Source organism: Abrus precatorius, unplaced genomic scaffold, assembly GCF_003935025.1.
Source record: "Abrus precatorius isolate BTA unplaced genomic scaffold, Abrus_2018 Scaffold7, whole genome shotgun sequence".
Taxonomy (NCBI): Eukaryota; Viridiplantae; Streptophyta; class Magnoliopsida; order Fabales; family Fabaceae; genus Abrus; species Abrus precatorius.
Genome location: NW_020874417.1, coordinates 25464225 through 25484758, shown reverse-complemented (window position 1 = coordinate 25484758; position 20534 = coordinate 25464225). Strand labels below are relative to the sequence as shown.

The following is a 20534-nucleotide window of genomic DNA, read 5'->3' as shown; positions in this document are numbered from 1 at the left end:
AACTGTTAAAATTCAACAAAACCCAAAATTGAAGTATATATGTATGTATGTGGAAGACTAGAAGTAGAACTTAATCAGAGATCTAGTTAGCAAGAAAATAGAAGAGGAAGATCGAAGAGAGGAATTGATTACTAGTAAGAGTGATACACTATTGTTTTTTTTTTTTTTTGTTTTTTTTTGTTTTTTGGGTTGTGAAGAGGAAAGGGTTGTTGTAGATGTGAGTCAACAGAGAAAAAAAATAAAAAAAAGGAGGTAGAAGAAGGAGATGGATGACGTTGGTTGGTAATAAGGTGATTAGGGTTTCGTTTGTATATTATATATGTGGGGTGGGAGAGAGGGTGGGGGGCACGACCTTGCTCGCGTCCCGACAATATTGATATATACGAGAGAGACAGATGGAGAAGAAAGCTACTTGCTGAAATTTGTGATTACCAATACGTACACTACAACACAACACAGGTTGAGTTTGATGTTTGACCATTTTTGCATTCTCTTAAATTTCCTGATCATTTGCTACATATTTTAAAGGATTTTGTTAACCGCAAATTAATTAATACTTTTAAGATACGTATACAAGTATTGAATATTTTACTTTTTGTTTAATAATTTTTATGTTCGCTATTTGACTAGTGCTCTGATCGGTACCTAATAGCAAAAGAAAAATGTATTTTAAATTATAATATATATAGTTAGACAGGACTTTCAATTCATGTATGTTTGAATAATCCAATGACCAAATATCATTCTGTTAGGGGCTATTTGATTCTTGTTTTACGCGACAACAAACAGTTTATCCACTCAAGGGTAGGGGTAAGAGTAACGATGGATGTTTAGTTCTATTAAAGTTTTAGCAGGAAACCTTGATTAATTTAATTTGATGTTTTCGTTTCAACGCAATTTGCAATAAGGATAAAATAAAAACTGAATAAAGTAGTGGATTTTAACGGAGAGAATAATGGTGTGTGCAGGGGCAAAAACTGTATTGGCTGAGATAACTGGCTAAAGAAAGACGAAACAAAAGGCGGTGAAAAGAAATAAATAATGCAAGTCATCCACCATCTTTTGATTGTTGCCTCGCTAGCAATTTGGGTGCAAGTTGCTTTGCGACTTGCTAGCTAGCTGGGTCATGTCATATGTGGATGATTATATATTATTTAATTAACTCCACCATCTTTTTATTTTCCGGTGGATTCTATTCTCTTTTCTGTGCTCTTCTTCACTCGTATGCATTTATTAATATTATTAGTTTGATTTCATTGGTCGCTAAATGTAAATGCATGAGGGATCTAGTAAAACATTTTATAATGTGCATTTCAAGGTTTGATGAGATGGTTGTATTCTGCGAGTATAATATTCAAGCCACATGCGATCATTTTGCATTGTATGGCGACTTTGATAATTTAAACTTAAAATATCGGATTCAATGAAGACAAAATACCAACTTCAGTTGATAAAGGACTAAAGGGTTGTTGAACTTGTAGCCTTGTTTTGATTTTTCTTTCGTTTTCTTTTAATTTTCCCTTTGAAACTTAAAACTTCCAAGTCTGTCTTCTATATTTATTAGCCAATTAAATTGAAGAATGATCTGAACATTTCAATTATCTGTTAAACTTTACTTTCGAAAGGGATCAGAGAACAACTGTGTGTAGTCCTTGTTGACGAGCGCTTTAGGAATTATTCCCCCCTTTCTTGAATAGGTATATATATATCCAAATACTTCCCTGTTATTGGAAAGTAGAAGCAACTAGTATATTTGGTAATGTTTAATTTTACTAAAATAATTATTTATTTTTAAAAAGATCTTTTAGTAAGTGAAAGAAGGTAAATACCAAACATGTATTAGGACTCTAAGTCACACCTCCTTGTATATTTTAACCAATACAGAAGTCTTTTTTTTATATATAATTCATTCATATCCTTATTAAGCTACATAATTTTGTTTATATTGTGTATTTATTTTTAAAAAATTAATCAAGTTAAGAAATATTTCTTAATCTTAATTTAAATTTATTTTATTTTGATACAGTATTAAATTGAGATGTTTTTCTTTTATAGAAAAATTAAATTTTATAATCATTATGACATTAATTTAAATTAAAATTTTAACTATTAAACACATGAATCAACAAATTTTTTTATTAAATAGAGGGTTATTTTAACTTAATAAGTAGTATCGAGTTTGAATTTTATTGAATAAATATTGAGTTTTTAACAAATTATTTTTATTATATATAATATTAATAAAGATAACATGTCTTTATTTTAATAATTTATTTTATAATTTTATAATTTAAAAATTGTATCTCTAATTTATTTAATAGAATTAATATTCATAACTAAAATTCTTTTTTAAACTTCCTTTATTTATAAATTTTATATACATTTTAAAATATCATTCAATATATGAGAAACTCGGTAGTTAAACTTTAATTCGGTATCATCATTCATTCATTTCATTGACTCTATTATGATGAAACCATTACATTATTTATTTAATTAGCATTTTTAATATAAATAATTAGAGAATTTTATTTTGACCTTTTCTATAAAAACCCCTTTAAAATTGTTTGTGTATTTTTTCCTTATAAATATTTAATAACTTTTAGGTCAGCAAACAACAATTAATTTCTCAGACGAAAATATTACTAGTCCAAAGTCATTACTAATTAATGGAGATGCATTTATTAATTTGGTGAAAAAAATTCAAGGAGGGATTTGAAAAATAAATTATAAAAAAATTATTAAAACAACTTATAACTCTCATAATTTTTTAACTAATTTTAATAAATTCCACGGTCAAATTTATGTAATAAAACTTCTTATGATAAAAGATTGTTAAATAAGTGCATAATTATAATTTTTTCCCCCAAACACACACTAAGAGAATGCGGTCCCAAAAATTTTAATACTGAAAAATAATATTACTAACTAAATTCTTTAACTCTAGTGAAGGGATTAAAGAAATTTTATACAAGAGAGTATTATTATGATTTGTAATATAACCTTTTAATTTAGGTAAAGACAAATATTCACATGTGTTAAGTAATTTATAAGAATATTTTTTTATAATGTGAAAAAGGAATAAATTACTTTCACATTGCTAATAAATTTTTTTTATTACTTTAATAAGTGTTCTGAATATATCAGTTGCCATTTTTTCAAGTACTATCTCATTTAACTCAATTATAAATTTAACTAACTCAACAAATTAAAATATAAAAGAAATATGCCCTTACACTTCAGAAAATATCATATACTAACTTAAAAAATGGTTTCTTTAGTGCTACTTTTTTTAATTGGTATTTCTATCTAATAAAAATTTAAAAACCTTAACACATGTTGATTAGAGTTAGGCTTCTAACTGTATGTACAAAAAATACCTATTAAGAAAAATAAAGCCCAGCTTATAATGTTTATGCATCGAATTAAGAGCTTAACTTCCGTTTGTCAAATAAAAAAAATACAATTATTAGTACACATAAAAAAATCACACGATTTAAAACAGACGTGTCAATTATTATTCTTTTTATACATTATATTTTTTTAGTATCTGCATAATTTTATTAAAAATAGACTAGATTGATGAAATTATATAAAGAATCAATTAAGAAAACTAAATAAAAAATAAGAATAAGTCAAAATCAGTTAAATTGGGTAAAATGTATAGTTAAAAACTAGTTTGAACTAATAATTCTACAAAGGGTTTTTAAATGTTTCTTAAAAACTCATACGTGCATGAACTATATCCATAAATTATTATTCAATTATTTTTATAAATTTTCTACCTTATAAAGTACTTCATATAATCTTTTTATATTAATTTATAAGCTAATTTATTAAATTAATATCAAATTATTTTGAATTATTATTAATTCAATCATAATTTAACTACAATTCAACCAATAAATTATAAATACTTTTATCAATTCAATGACTGTTGCAATTTTGAAAATATTGAGTCTCAGTTCATTGGTTGGCTTGTTTATCAAATCAACGGCGGAAAACCCCTTACAAAATTTCATAGAATTCGGTGCACACGGGCTTCCAAATCTCTGTCTACTTGGAAGTTGTTCACCAAACCTTACGCTGACACTTCTTTTAGGTTCAATGGCATACCAAAGGAACAGAATACCTATTTCCAAAGATAACTAAGCTATTTACATCTTGCTGCTTATGGTGACTTCTTGAGAAATTGTATCGAAGGATTTACTTTTTGATAAATTTTGAGAGTCTAAATAAGCGTTTTTGAATGCCGAAAATGGAAATTTTTGAAGAATCATGAAAAGAGCTTCCAATATTCTAAATCCACAAGACGGGATGCCTTCTGAGAAATTTTAGGGAGTTTTGAAGTCACTAACACCCAAAATTGCTTGAAAGACAAGAGAGTAGTAAATTTTTTTCTAAGTCCACAAGATTGAAGACCTTTCTGAAAAGTTTCTGAGAATTTTTCTAACCCCTGAACTTAGAATAATTAAAATTAATTAAAAAATAAGACTAACAAGAAGATTCTAAGTTCACAAGACTGAAGGTTTTTTGAAGAATTTTCAAGTTCCTTACACCGAAAAATTATTCAAAAAATAAGATTGGTAAGGAATTATTCTAAGTTCACAGAACTGAAAGTTTTTTTTAAGGAACTCTTGAAAAGTTTTCAAGTACTTTACACCAAAATTGCTCGAAAACAAGATTGACAGAAAATATCATAAGTCCACAAATCTGGTTGAACTCTAGATCCCCTCCAGAATTGTTTGAAAAACAGAAAGTGAAAAATTATTCTAAAGTCCATAATGCTAAATGAGCTTCTTAGAATTCTCTCAAAACTGCTTGAAAAAGAGAAAACAAAAAGAAAAGATTCTAAATCCATAAAAGTCATGATAGGACTCAAAAGTTATTGCAAAGCTCAGAAGCGGTTACCAATTATTACCACCAGATGAAGGTCCAACAACGTGAAGAAAGATCGTGGGTGATAGCAGTTATGAAAAGAGCCTTAACTGACAGCACGATCATAAGCAATCGTGGATAATGGACAGCAGCAGTTGAAGGCAAGCACGCATGGAAGACAATTGCTGAGAAGTGTCTGCAAAAGAGAGAGAACGATGACGATTCTCCTGCCTATAAATACTCCAAAACTGCATCTTACAGAAAAGGACTTTTTGCACCCAGATACTGCACCTAAAAACCTCTGCATGTTAAAACCCTGCACCACGTTAGACACCAGCTACTAGGAGACTCACGGTGGTCGTCGTTTGTTGTTGCTAGGAGTCGTACATTACATTTTTGCACATTTATGTTTTTACAATTTTAATTTCAATTTCTTTTGCTTATTTTTTTATATGCAATTTAGTTCCTATTTGGTACATTTCTGTAAAACCTCTATGTTTAATTTTATTATATGTGTTTATTATTCACTATTCTTATTTAATATGCTTTTTATGCCATTAATTTAAAAAATCATCATAAATTAGGCTTTTTACTTTCTGTCTGATGATGAGAGTATATATACTTGTTCATGATGTAATCATATACATTAATTTTGGACAGTCTTGGGTTTATGAATATATATATATATATATAATATTTTGTATAAAGTAAGTAATAAAATAAGTTGAGTATTTTAAAATGTGTTTCAGTTAAAAAAAAGAAGAAGAAGAAAGGCCTTTACGGTCATAATGGGCATGCGCACTCGATTTGAACTTAAAGGGGTAAGCTAATCAATTAGTAAGCAATAAAACATGCTCTTGGGGTCTTTGAATAAATTTAATCGGATGTATAAACATTTTAATCTTTTGTTTTAAAAACAATGCTTGCCAATTGATTAGATCAATAATGATTCGATAATCGAATAATTGACTTCAAACAATCATAATTTCTTCATTCCCTGCTCTAAGTCCATGATCACTAAAGCTCATTGAATAGGTTTTAAATAATAACTCAAAATGTTTTTTTAATTATGATTATTACGATACAATAACTAATTAAAGACTAATTTCTCCATCTTGATTTTTTTTAGTTTTAATTCGTGTTTAATTCATATTTAAATAATAATATATTTATATTTTTAAATATTAATTATAATTTTTATTAAAATTATATTTTTTTATTTTTTAACACATTTTTAAATACTTACCGAAACTATAATGCTAATCTTTTCAAAGAATTCTCGTCGAACATTGTAGCAGATCATTCTCTTTATTTATTTATTTGTCATTGTTTGGGCTTTATTGTCACTTTTTCATTTTGATAAGTTTAATATATTGAGTCTTTTACTTTTTCTTATCCAAATGTTCACTCTCTACTTATCTTATGCACGACTATTTACTTAAAAAACACAATCTAAATAAAAATGTCTTATTTATAAAATTATAACTCCAGCTAGTCTATCCTTCAAAAAACCTTTTTGTTAAATGCATATATAATTAAGATATTTATCAAATAATACTATAATATGCAGCATGTTATAAACATATTACCCAATAATGCATGTCTGTGTTTACTCTCGTACGTCTAAGACAATTTTTATCGATGCAAAAATATACAATCAATTGTCCATCACCAAAATTTATATCTACTATTTCATTACGCAAAGGTATAATTTTTTATGCTACACTATTAGAACTCATAATGTTTAATTGGTAATTTGAAATTGCCATAGTTAAACTTTGTTTATTTGTTATTTTATTTTAATTTCAATACGTCAACAGATAAAATTTCACGATCATTAAATTTCCTATGCAAAATTATCTCATTTAAAAAAAAAAGTTGATTTGACCTCATTATAAATTGATCAGCGGTAATAATATGCTTAAAAGAAATAATTTTTTTTCCTAGTTAATTGATTACATGTAATAATTTCGCGCAAGAAAATTAACTAATCTTAAAATAAAAGAAATGATAAAGTTAAGTTAATTGATAAATGTATTAAGGTAATTTATGGAATTATTGAAAACAACAAATAGTTAGCGTGTTTGGTGCCGTTGGAGAGAGAGAGCCTCAGTGATGGCAGACGATCTGTTTGAAGGATTGCCCCCTCCTTCCTCAAACGCTCTTCTTCTTCAACATGAACATGAACATGAACAAATTTCTCAACCAGAACCTATTGTTGTTGTTACAAACAACAAAAATGACAACACGGAACCCTCTTCAGTTCCGCCCCCAAAGCCAATTCTCAAAAGTGCTCTCAAGCGTCCCAACCCTACTCAACCCGACACCCAAGGTCAATTCCTCTTTTCCTTTTTCTCTAAACCAATCTACTATTGTTTTCAAGCTGTTGTTCCAATTTTTCGTCATTCAAACTATTGATTCTATTGACCTCATACGAGTGCTTCTTTTTTGTTTAGCTGTGAACCCTAATTTGGATATATAGGTTTTCCATTCGTGTCTTCTGCTTTTTATGCTTCAACTCTGAAACAAATTGACGGGAGAGGGTTTTTGGTCAATTCTATTTAAGTTCCATGCTCTTCCCTCGTCGGATTGACGACACGTGTACATGCTACTTGGTGGGAAGAATGGATGACATACTCATTTACCGTTCAATTGGGCTGAAAATTCAGCTTCAAGACCCATTTTCTTGGAATTCTTTTGATGTTTTTTTTGCACTGCAAATTTTAAGTAATGCATGTCCTTAATATTTAATAGAGAAAGCTTTGTTGATGTTATTGACGATTATTATTAATGACAACTTAAGCGGTTTATGAAAGGTATCTTTAAGAATTCGCTATGGCTGTATTTGAGCTTGCCATTGTTTATAGTGTTCCAAGACAAATAGTAAGAGGCTAAGAGGATAAATAATTGGTTTACTTTTCTCCTGGTTTTGAGGATGCTGGTACATTTTATTGCTTTTGTTTTTGCTTCCATCCCTGTTTCGAATGATGGAATTTGTACGTTTTTTAATTCTGAATTGTCTATTGTACTTTCAGCTACGGCACCTAAAAAAAGCTTGAAGTTCAAAACAACAACTGATGCTTCAGAAGCACAAGTTATTGAGGCCATGCAGAAGATATCTTCACACATCAAGAACCCTGCAAAGTTCGGCAAGGCTGCAAAGCTTGCTGTACAGCTGATTCAAGCGGGAAGCATAAAGTCAGAAATTAGTGATTATTTTTTTTCCATATTAGAAGCTGCAATGTCATCATCCATAACTTGTACAGATCCTTCAGTTCGTGCAGATTATCATTCTCTGTTCTCTGCGGCACAAAGCACTAAAGAAGTAAGATTAGCATTTTGTTCAAGATATTCATTTTTCTAATTTTTCTTTTCTTAGAGAGAGTACTTTAAAGATTTTTTGACCCACACCCTATTATTTAATTGTAGCACCTCAATAAGAAGCAAAAGAATCAACTGGCAACATGGACGATAAATGCTGTGGTGGCAAACGATTTATATACAGATGACAGCTTTGTGGTATGATTCTCACTAAAGTTTATGCTGAACTGGTTGGTTGATGACAACTACTGCAATTTTCTTCCTATTTGAGGCAAGGAGAAACATATTGGAATGATATGCAACTGGTTTTGACATGCAATGCTTGTGACAAAATGAAAAGCACGCTGACATTGATTCACTATCCTTTTTTTTGTACATAATTCATAATATTCATGCACAGTTATTATTGCTTTGATGTAGCTATCTTTGAAGTTGTCATTTCATGTCTAATATCAATTCATTAGTTTCACATGTACATGACTTGTGACCAGAGACTGATATAATTGCATAAGTGTCAATGTAGTTTTTATAAAGGTTTGATTTTACAGGCAGAAGTCAACATAGATTGGAAAGGATAAATCTTCTGGTGGAACACTAGGATTAGTTGTCAAGTGGATGACTGATTGATAAGCATCGTTATTCCTAAACAGCCATCAACTGTGTTCACCCATGCCATGCTTTTTTGTCACAGATGCATAGTGGGGCATGTGCATGACATGTGTTACCTCTTGAATGTTGATGTATAGACTGACTCCATTGGGAAAGCATTTTTGTTTTGGTAGTGGAAGTTTGTGTCTTTGTTGCAAATTACTAGATTCTTTGTTTAAGGGGACTGTTGAATTCCTGGCTTGGGATTCTGCTAGCTAATACTTTTTCTTTTGGTTCAAGGGGAGGGTCATAGTAAGCTAAGTGGGTGGGGAAGAGGGAATAAGGGAAGGGGGCGGAGCAGATTGAGGGGGATTGAATGCACGCACTCAATTCATGTCTCACTGTTTAAACTAACTGAGCTAACTTGAGGAGGCTGCTAGCTAATACTTCGATTTCATATATTTGTCGAGGGACTATTAATCACATCATTTTTCATCTGTAATGTGGTTATTTTTTCCTTAGTCATCTGATTTAATTTGGGATATTGTTACCTATTTTAATCTTATTCTATATACCTGGAGTTGATGGACCCATAAAGATTATCTGTTTGTTCCTAATTTTTACAGTTTTCTAAAGCGGCTGGGCAAATCAAGGAAGCTATATCTAACCTTCCCGTTGCAACAGACGAGGATGACACAGATGAAGCGGAGTCTTTGAAAGATAGCACAGTCACAACAGATGAACATGGTCAAACGCCTGCCACAGATAAGGATAATGATGGGGAGGAAGCTGACCCATTTGGACTTGATGCTCTGATTCCTGGATCCACAAAGAAAGGTGAAAAATTGAAGGCAAAGAATGAGGCAGTGGCAAAAATAAAAAAGGGGGATGAGGAAGAAACCAAGCGAGTTCTCAAGTCACAAAGAGAAGCCCTGATAACTTGTTTAGAGATTGCTGCTCGGCGTTATAAAACACCCTGGTAAATATTCTGGCACTGTTTTCTGCTGTATATGTCATTTATATTTGTTTTATAATGTTGACTTTGCTAGTACTTTTTTCTTCTATACAGGTGTCAAACTGTAATTGATATTTTAGTGAAACATGCCTTTGACAATGTGGCAAGATTTACAGCTCGTCAGAGGGATGCCGTCGGGAAATTGTGGGCTTCCATACGGGAGCAACAAACTCGTCGGAAGCAAGGGAAGTCAGTTAATGGAAAACTTGATGTAAATGCTTTTGAATGGCTTCAACAAAAATATGCTAATGAGAAGATTAGCATTAGACATTCTGTTGGGGCTAGCGGAGACCGCCGAGCCCAACAATGGCTTGGTTAAATTTTCTCATGACCTTTCTGTGACAGTAATAGAGAGGATGATGTCAACTTCAGAATGTTCTAAGGGAAGGGAGATGATGCATCCTCATTTCATTGAGTGTTGTAACTTAGTAGGTGTCAACGCATCTCACCTGACTGAATATTATTTGGAGTAACTTTTAAAATGTGATTTTTTTACCCGTGCTTTGTTTTCTATTTATGCAGACTGCAGATATAGTCTACTTTTGTTTTAAAACACGAAAACTTGTTTTGCAAAGTATGTTCTGGCATCTCTTAACTAAAACAGTGGGAATGGGTTTTGATTTCGAAATCATGTAGATCGTAAAGAATTCTTACATTCCTATTTGGTCTGGACAGAGTAAACTAATTTTTAAACTTGTTCTATAAAAGAAAAGTGTTGCAGAAGGACCTCAATTTTATTGTGATAGCCTATTAAGAATTCCAGCTTCAAAATTTATCATTGAAGGACTTAAACTTCAGGTTAAATTGGAATTTTAGTCCCCTAACTTTCATGATTATTTTATTTTAGTTCTCAAATTTGTAATTATGTGATTTTAATTTTTTTATTTTTTAATTAAACAAATCTTGTTCTCTCGTCAAGTTGCTGTCTAATTTTTTACAATAATTGGACGATTTTGTTCTTTCTTCTGTCTCCTTAGCCGTTGAAATTTGCCATTGTCGACGATGCTTTTTCTCTCCCTTAACCTAGTCTCCGTTGTTGGTGTCAGAATCTTTCTTCCTCCTTTTCTCCTAATCCATACGAAGTAGCTAGTTACATAATTTCTCTACGACATAGCCACATAATTTCTTTATATAGGCAGAGCGCCCAATTCTTTGCCTCGTACAACTATCACATGACAATTTTCATCAGCTTTTTCAATGGTCAAATCCTTCACGATCCAAACACTTGTGAGCTCTTCATTGTGGGGTGGAATTACAAACCAGGACCTAGTTTGGTTGGAGAATTGCGAGGCGTGGTTATGTAATTGAAGTGAAGTGAATTGCTGAGAATTGGAGATTTGGGATTTTAAAATAGAAGTGAATTGGGACATTTGGGAGAGGAAGGAGAGGGTTTTGAGGATCTAAACACAAAGCAATTAATTGAAGGTACTAAGAGGTTGGAATGGCAGCAAAGGAACAAGATGATGGAGCTACAACTTGGGTTCAAAGTTAGAGTCTTTAACATTTTTTATTGGAGGTTTCTTGGTGATGTTATGAAGATGAGCTTAAAGTTAACTCTACTTGTGTTAGTGTTATGTTTAAGATTTCATGATTGAAGAAATGGATGGAAGATAACATGCAAAGGACAAAAATAATAGGGATAGAAAATGTGAGAAAGAGGAGAGAGAAGAAGAACAATGATAGCTCAATAGAGAGAAAAAAAGAAAATCATACGCTTGTTAAAATTTAGATAGCAACTTAACAAGACTTGAGTTGCTTAATTAATAAAATAGAGAGATTAAAATCGTGTAGTTAAAAATTAGAGAGTTAAAATTGAACAAATATAAAAGTTAAAGAACTAAAAATGTAATTTAGTTAAACTTTATTTTGACATTGAGATTATTAAATATGAACCACGACATAATAAAAATATTTTAGTATTATTTATTAATTAAAATTATAGAACAAATATGCCATACATTTTGTTTATATTATAAGTTTGTTTAATTTATTTAGTTAACCTTATCTTTTTATAATTTTTATTAATAAAATTATATTCAGGAAATAAAATTTAATTCCTTAATTGATTCATTATAAATAATTTTGGTCCTAGAAACCTGTTTTAGATTTAAAATGACATGAAAGGAGTGTACTTTCAGTTTTATTCTTTTAAATGAGTATATTAAATTCCGACTTTTTATTATTTTAAAGTTCAATTAACTTGGAAAAACAGAGATAATGTTAAGACTGAAACAATTAAATACATGTATATTTGAATTAATTTTAAGTAAATTATATTTTAAGTCTACGTAAATATAATTAAATTTAATTTGATATTTTTTTGTTATAAAATTTTAGGAAGAGAAAATAATGTTCTATTTTAAGACAAAGGAAGCCTTTAGACTCAAAGAATACTTACAGAAAATTTTAAAAAACTAAATTTATAATTAATTTAAAAAAGGAAGTATTAAAATTAAATTTAATTATTAATTCTTCAAACACGTATTCAGAAAGAAAACCCTAGCGCTGGCTAGCTGGCGTGAGTAGATTGGTGGTTAGAGCTGAAGTCCTCTTTGCTCGTAGAAGCGCTTCTTCCATTCCTCTGTAATAAGGCTGCGACCAAGGTTAAGGTACCAAGTCTCTATCATCTCCGTCTCAGGTCTGAATCAATTCTCCTTTTCCCCAATCACCAACTGTTGTGTCAATAAATATTCCTTAAGGCTGCACATATCGAAGGTTTGCTAGCGCTCTTTCGAAGCCTGTGAGCTCAATGTTTGTGCCAAAGCGTTTCTCATCAACTTTTTATTGGATCCTCTTGTTCTTCTTATGCTTGAGGATTTTATCCATGTTGGTGAACATTCTCTCGTCTCTACCTTACCCTTTCTGCTTTTATTTGTTTTTGAGATTTAGTTACCTCGCCTTTTCTTTTGTTTTGAGATTCTTTTTCCCCTTGCAAAAGAACATACAATCTTTTCAAATTTGGATTATTTCATTTTCATTTTGACTAGCTAGAATGCATATCATCATTTACATTTGGTCTATCGTGCCAAACACTACCTCTGATGTGGTCTTGGCCCGAAAATATGTTTGATTCTTATACTATTTTGGTTAAAATGCGTGGCTGGCTAAAGGCTACATGTACTTATTTATGCACTGTTTTGGGTGGTGCCATTACATAAAATTAACTAACAGGTTATAGCATCTTGAGAAAAATCTATTCATCTTGTACCAAAGATATGGTGCACAAATTCAATTCTAGACGATTTCTCAATGTCTCTGTTATTAACGTACCTGTTCCAACTAATCAGTGATAAAATTCAGAACATAAAAATTCGTCTCAGTTGCTGTGATATTTTAAATTATGCACCCCAACTATCTAGGCACAGCTTTATAAATAAATAGGCAAGTGTGTAGGACTGAAAGTAAAGTCAGAATGCAGACTGGAGAACAATGCACCCTGAAGATAGCTCGGTTAGATGCGTAGATCACCGTCCAAAAACAATATACATTGATGATAGGTTGAAAAAATGGCAGTTTGTAAGACTAATATTGAAGCTTTCATTCAGATACTTCAACGAAAACTGAATTTTACTGATATGGCATGAATCCCCACAATGGTTTAAAGATTAATGCAATCAACTATATTATTTATCTTTAACCATTGAAAGACAACATACAAAGAGAAAGGAACAACGATCAAATCGCTCCAGTAAGTATGGAAAACAAGAAAATTTCAACTAATCCCAAATGGATAGAACTATAATTTTGATGACAAAAAAAAGGCAAGGGATTAAAGCTGAGTTGACTAAACTTCCGATTCGTGAATTTAGAGAACCATAGAATGTCATGTATCAATCTGCACTCGGAAACAATAGGCAACCCAACGATTTTCCCTGTTGGCCTGTTCCTGTCCTTTCAGTTCACTCCCAGTCTTCATCATTCAATTGATCATCATCCTCTTCTTTGGGCGGTCTAACAACCAAAACTACAGTCCCTAAACTCTCATTCACACCCATTTCCTTCAACGCCAAACCCCTTTCCACTTTGAAATCCTCACCATTCACTTTCACGAGATAAAACCCTTCATCAGCACCCACTTCTCTCTTACTCCGATCAGCCACCACCAATATAGACTCCTCCTTATACCACCTATTTGCCTTCCAAGGCAACACCCTCGCATCCGCAAATGACACCACAACACCCCCTTTTCCCAAACCGACCACAGGCTCCCACCCAGGCAACACCACCCACCTATCCCACCCCTTCTCCGCCACCACCACCCCAAACCCCCCCTCACTCCTACACTCAAACGGCGCCTCCAAAACCTCCCTTTCCCTGTCCTCCGCCTTACAAACCGGCAACACCACCACCGAACTCGCCTCCGCCACCTCCCCAATCTTCAACCTCACCACTGGAACACGCACTACTCTGTCCCCATCGTCCACTTTATCCCCCTCTTCACTACCCTTCCCTTTCAACTCCTCCAAAACCGCCTCTTTAGCCTTCTCCGTCTCCGCAACCTTCAGTGCCTGCTCCAACGCAGAAGTTCTCTGTTCAGAAGGGTTCCTATGTTCCCTACTCTGTCTGTAATACAGGAAAGAGAGACAATCTCCGGGAAGAGTATAATCAAAGCACTCCCAACCCTTCTCCCCGCGCCTGCTCGGAAAATCCTTCATGGCACGTGCGAGCTCTTGTACTCCCTTCCCATCAAACCTATTCTCAACAATGAAACGCGCGGCGGCCACGCGCTGTGACGTGCTCAGGAGGCGAATCTCGTAGAGGAGTTCAGCGCCGCTGGTGTCGAAGGCGGAGAGAAGCTCGGGATCGGCGTTGGATTGGACGAGAGAGTCACGCACTTGAGCAGCTACTATGAGGCGGTTCTGTTCGACGCCGGAAATTCCGGTGACTTCTTCAAGGGAGGGAGGAGAGAAGCCTTCACGAAATAAGGAAGGGATGAGAGGCGCGTACTCGAACCAGAGGCCGAGGCGATTGGCGAGGATTTCGATTCGGCCTGCGATGTCGAGGGTGCCGTATCGCGAAGGAAGAGGCGAAGGGGGTGGCCTGAATGGTTGGTACAGTTGCTGCTGTGACTGTGACTGTGGCTGTGACCTCGGGGAAGAAGGGTTGATAATGGCTGAAATGGGTTTGAGGAAATGGCCACGGTTGTTGGTGGAGGAAGGGAAGAGAAAGGGGTTGTTGGGAATGAGATTCAGAGTGTTTCCAGTGAGGCAGAGCATGGTGACCGAGTTCCTTGCCTTACCTTATCTCATACCCGTTTGCAAAATTTTTCTCTTCTTCCCCTTTTTCACTTCTACAAAAATATCCTAAACCAAGCATTCCAAATCTCCTAAAAATATCCATACATTTTAAGATCCCACCAGTTTACTTCAAAGTACCAATGACCCTGCCCAAAATTCAGATTTACCCCCAAAAAAAATAAATAACTTAAATAAATATTAAACATTATAATAAATAAATAATTAGATTACCCCCAAAATGGTGATCAACTAGCAGTGGATTGATACGTGATCTAGAAAAAAAAAAAAAAATACTTTTCAATTTAATTGACAAAAAAATATCTACGCTTTATGACAAGACAAATAAGTTGATCTGTCGGTTTGGTTATTTTGACAGTTCTATTCCTCGCAAATGCAAGTTTTTCCCCCCCTTGATATATCTCTATAAACACGAAATCATATTATTTACAAGTAACAAAGAGAATTTAAATCTATATAATTTATTTGATTCGCTCATCATTAATTCACGCTACTTTATCTGAATGGATTGTTCAGTTTGATTATTGGATCTAATATTGATAACTATTTCATTTAAAGGAAACAAATAAAATAGGTTAACTTTATTTTTGGTGCACAAAAGAGGTCACACTAGATAATACATGTCCGCAGAAATTTGCACAATTATTTGCTTCTTTGAAATCATGTCCTACAGCAACAACTCAGTCACGAGTAAGAAGAAAAATAATCTCATACCAACTAATGCATAATAAGCTCTGAGTAGAAAACTCCAGGTTGGAGTCAACACAAACCTGAGACGATAACATATCAAGAGTGCTGTAAATATGAAAAATAATAAAACTAATGCTTTATTGTACTTCTAGTTTTTATATTTTAGTTTATATGTGATTTTAATTTTTTTATGATTTTGATTGTTCATATTTAGCTTATTAATTTTTTAATTATTTGGTTAAGTCTTTTATCCTAAATTTTATTTAATAATTAATAAAAAATATATACAATATATAGTGATTTATTTAAATTTCAAAAAAGGTAATTAAATAAAAACAAAAGCAAATTTTATTATATTTTATACATCACATATTTATTATATTTTTTAATTATTAAATAAAAATTGAAATAAATTTTTAATTTAAGTAATTTAAAAATAAATATGAATAATTAGATTGAGTGGAACTAAGATTATAAATATATCATAGTACAAGAACTAAAATTATGGATAAACCTCTCTTTAGCACCGGGCACAACGTTAACCGAAATATTTTGGGTTTTCTACACCTTTTCTTGTAACCTCTTTTGGGTTTCGTCTTGTGTTGAGTATTTTAGGTTTCCTTTTCAATGGAGACGGACAGAGCCGATGGGCGAACTCCCAATCAACTGAGACCCTTGGCCTGCTCTCGTTCCATCCTTGATCGCGCCCATGGCTCAGCCAGCTGGGCTCAAGGAGAAACCAAAGTGCTTGCTGCAGTTTATGGACCCAAAGCTGGAACCAAGAAGAATGAAAACCCTGAAAAAGCATCCATTGAAGTTATTTGGAAGCCTAAGACTGGACACATTGGTTGCAACAATACTATACTATACTATACTCAAATCTTTCTTTTTATTTTTTAAAATAATATTTTTTTCTTGTTTAGGCAAAGTGGAGAAGGAGTACGAGATGATATTGAAGAGAACTTTGGAAAGCATTTGCATTCGAACCATATATTCAAACACCACCACTTCGGTTATAGTCCAGGCAAGATTTGTTCTTATTGTAAAAATTTGGTTTGTTACATGTTTATAGTTAGTTAGATTCAAAGAAAATGCTGCATCACCGCTACCTTTTGGTTTTACTATAAATTGGGATATGGACTGCGGTTCCTCTGCATTAACAGTACGCAGTTAAAATTGGAACTTCCAGTTTTCTTGCCTTCACATGTTGCCACCTGCCATAGTCAATTGCTTTATAGATATTTAGGTGACGTGATTTCAAGTTGAGTGAAAACTTTTTATTTGTTTAACTTCACTTTTTGTTTCTCCTGCAGGTTGTCCACGATGACGGTGCTGTATCCTACTTAAAATTCATTTCTAATATGATTTATGTAGTAACTGTTACTTTAAAGTTGTGATATTGTATTTTTGTTACTGTGACCTTTCCTTTTAATTTGGCAATTCTTCAATTTTTCATCAGAATTATCGCCACATTTTTTCCCTAGGATTGTAGTGTGATGCAGAAAAAATGACACATTTTATCTTTTAAATTTGATCCTACTTTAGGTGGGTAGTGTTTTTAATGGTTAATTCTTGAACTTCACCCTAGTTATACTCTCTTGAAAGTTGAAGGAAAGGCTAATCTTCTGTGAGTCTTGAGGTATTGTGTCGATTCTTTATTTCTCCGTGAAAGATTTCTGCTATTTTGTTATCTCAGTTGGGAACAATTTAGTTTCCCTTTCTTGACATCTTAAGGGCAAGCTATGAGGGCTTGTACTTTTTTTATTGCTTGTGACATGCCTGACAATGTATAGTGATTGTGCTGATGATCGATCCATATTCTTCCATCTGATACATAAATGAGTGCAGATTCGTCTCTACCTCTTGAATTTATTCTATTTAATACAAGAGATCTTTTAGCCATTTCCTTTCAAATTTGACCTTTTCAATTGGCAGGAAAAATGTAGAGAATTGATGTTTTTCCTTAATTTCTATAATTAACACATTTCTGCTATTTTTGCACTTCAGGTTCAGTAGTTAACTATCAGAATGGATGGTGGACTGGTGGGTAGTGGACTAGTGGTGTTTAGTCATTCTGTTCAGGAATGAGTTTTACATTTTTAGGACTATGAAATAACAATAGATTTCCATCAATTCCATTAAATATATACACTTCAGTTTGATTTATTTGTTTATTACATATGGGGTGGAGACCTAAAGATATCAATATTTCATATATATGCTTCTGGATCTTTTGTTCTTTTTTCTTGACTTAATATGCAGCTCCTTCCCTGTGCAATAAATGCAGCATGTGCTGCACTTGTTGATGCTGGAATTCCCCTAAAACATCTTGCTGGTAATCAAGACTTGTTGGTTATTATCTTTTAGCTTATCTCCATGTTTTCATTCTATTAAAAATAATGATTTCTTATCCTTGTTCTACAGTGGCAATGTGTTGTTCTGTAACTGATAGTGGTTGTATTATACTGGACCCGACTAAACATGAAGAGGAGGTTAGTAGAATCTTTTTTGGTCAATTTAACATATTATTTTATCTTCTGCTTATGTCTAGTGAATTTAATCAGCTGAATAAAATTGGTTTACATTTATCTTGTTAGTATTCTAAATATCTTGTGGATAATAGTTGAAACACTTGAATCTTTTTGTTTCTTTTCAGTTATTGTTATCGTGACAAGCTTTTCATATACTTGTATTACAATCTTCATTGATTTTGATTAATGTAATTGCTCTCACTGAAAAACATAAACAATCTCCCCTTTTTTTGGGTTGCAGAGCATTGTTAACCTCTGCTATAAATTAAAATTATTTAATCTTTTGCTTTTATCTCCTTCCACCAATATGAGAAGACGCTATGTTCCAGCACTTAGTTCAGTAATACCCAGTTCTTTTGCAATGCATGTCCTACATATCTTTATTCATCCATATTAAAAATTTAGGAGTCTTTAAATTCATGTTGAGTGGAAATTTGATTTTCCTGGTAACTTCAGCAACCATGTATGCCTTGGGTAAGGCTAAAATACCAGTTGTGTTAGATGCTAACCTTCTGGATTCTGGACTAGTAATTTATTCTACATCCAATAGCAAACGCATGTTTGATCTTCTAAAATTTCATGCACATGTATATCTGCTTCTAAATGTTTAGTCAGTCACATGCTGTGGGGTTTAGCAGAGCCCAGCACACGATGTTTTTTTGCCTTAAGCCCATAACATTGGTATAGTTTCTATTTCCTGTCCCTTTGGCATGAACAAATTTTTAAATTGGATTTCCTAGATGCCCTCCTTCTTGTACACAACTCTGATTTGGCAGTGTTTTCTTTACTTATGGCAGAAAATGAAAGCATTTGCCTATTTGGTTTTTCCAAATGCAATTGTGTCAGTCCTACCAGAGAGATCATTGCAGGTGGGTAGTGAGGCCATGGCACATGGAATAATCACATCTGTTACACAGGGTGCTATGTCAGGTATTCTGCCACACTTTCTTTAACCTTTTTTTTAGTTAGTTTCTTCAATGGGAAATGTTGTTGCCATTAGTTTCTATTTTTCCCAACAATGCCCTAGTGCTTTAACATATGATTGCATAGAATGTGCTTGTGTAGGTTTTATTTTCTGTTGTTGATCTAAGTAGTTTTCTGTTTAATTTTCTTCTAGTGGATGATTATCTTCACTGTCTAGAACGAGGCCGTGCTACTAGTGCTAGGTTATCTGAATTTTTGAGGAAGAACATAGAGCCTAAATCTACTAGTGAGGCATCTTAAGCTGGGTTATTTCTAATATTTTTGGATGGAGTTTACTAGTATCTAACTGTTCGTTGCAAGGGTTGGGGAGGATGGGATTTCTATGCAGGTATTGTTGCATTTTTGTCCGATGTGTGTGTGAGCAGTGTAAAATTGTGCTTAGTTGTGAGTCATTAAGATTTGGTTTGTAAGTAACATCATTCGTAAAAGTGTTTCCATTTAATTATTTATCTATCATATTATAAAGAACAACTTTTGAATTTATAATGGAGAGTTTTTTTTGCAGTGAGGCAGAGTGTGAGCATGGTGCAATGTAACTGAGACGATAAAAGATCAAGAGAGTAATTTTAATTTATAGCAGAGGTTAACAATGCTCCAAAGACGATAAAAATTTATTTAAGGCTTGTTTGTTTGTGTTTTGGTTTTTAATTTTTAAAAATTATATTTTAAAACAATTTTAAAAAAACTGTTTTTAAGAACAAAATGAAAATAAAACTTATGTTAACATTTTTTTTTACTTTAAAAAATTATTTTTAGAAATAGAAAACAAACAAATTCTAATCAGTTGCTTTTGAAAGATAAAGGAAGAGAGAATGGAAGAGAAAGAGGATAATAAGAAATCTCTAAATTGAAGAAATTCAAAAACATGGGTTTAAAAGGGTTTTAGATAGTTTATAAAACCTCTTTCTCTCATACAAAATTTTTAAATAAAGATTGTTGTCAAATAAATATTCTTCTTCTCTCTTTTTTTTTTTTTCAAAAATTAATTTCCAAATAAAGCTTAAAGAATCATATCTTCTCAAGAATCTAGGGTAGTTAATAGCGCACACATTAGCATTTTACTTTCATTTTCATTTTTTTAAACTACAAATAGTATTTATTCATACGAACATCAATTCTTCAATTTAACTATACATTTCATAAAAAAATGTTACTTTGCTTAATATTTTCTAAACTCATGCAAAACCAATTAATATTGTTTATCGATCCACTTTATTTACTAGAATTATATGGGTTGCATATTCTAGAAAACAGTATTTTGATATCCTAGAG

General features: G+C 32.4%; 3 protein-coding genes across 4 annotated transcripts; 2 read left to right on the top strand and 1 right to left on the bottom strand.

The window, feature by feature from the left end:
* The first annotated feature begins 6933 nt into the window (after positions 1–6933).
* On the top strand, positions 6934–10370 carry LOC113872792. The gene is made up of 5 exons (XM_027510616.1): positions 6934–7210; positions 7914–8203; positions 8308–8397; positions 9414–9766; positions 9857–10370. The coding sequence occupies exons 1-5, from the start codon at positions 6994–6996 to the stop codon at positions 10119–10121; spliced, it is 1215 nt and encodes a 404-aa protein (XP_027366417.1). The 5' UTR covers positions 6934–6993; the 3' UTR covers positions 10122–10370.
* A 1938-nt stretch (positions 10371–12308) lies between these two features.
* LOC113872654 (exosome complex exonuclease RRP46 homolog) lies at positions 12309–19825 on the top strand. Of its 2 annotated transcripts, XM_027510362.1 has the most exons (9): positions 12309–12411; positions 16363–16594; positions 16671–16771; positions 17061–17081; positions 18010–18082; positions 18172–18239; positions 19076–19208; positions 19396–19493; positions 19772–19825. In XM_027510362.1, the coding sequence occupies exons 2-9, from the start codon at positions 16375–16377 to the stop codon at positions 19796–19798; spliced, it is 741 nt and encodes a 246-aa protein (XP_027366163.1). In that variant the 5' UTR covers positions 12309–12411; positions 16363–16374; the 3' UTR covers positions 19799–19825. The 2 variants fall into 2 exon arrangements, with proteins under 2 accessions (XP_027366163.1, XP_027366162.1); XM_027510361.1 differs by lacking the exon at positions 12309–12411 and having other exon boundaries at positions 16344–16594.
* LOC113872653 (rubisco accumulation factor 1.1, chloroplastic-like) lies at positions 13525–15101 on the bottom strand. The gene has a single exon (XM_027510360.1). It carries the CDS (start codon positions 15016–15018, stop codon positions 13702–13704), a length of 1317 nt encoding a protein of 438 aa, XP_027366161.1. The 5' UTR covers positions 15019–15101; the 3' UTR covers positions 13525–13701.
* Positions 19826–20534: the final 709 nt, after the last annotated feature.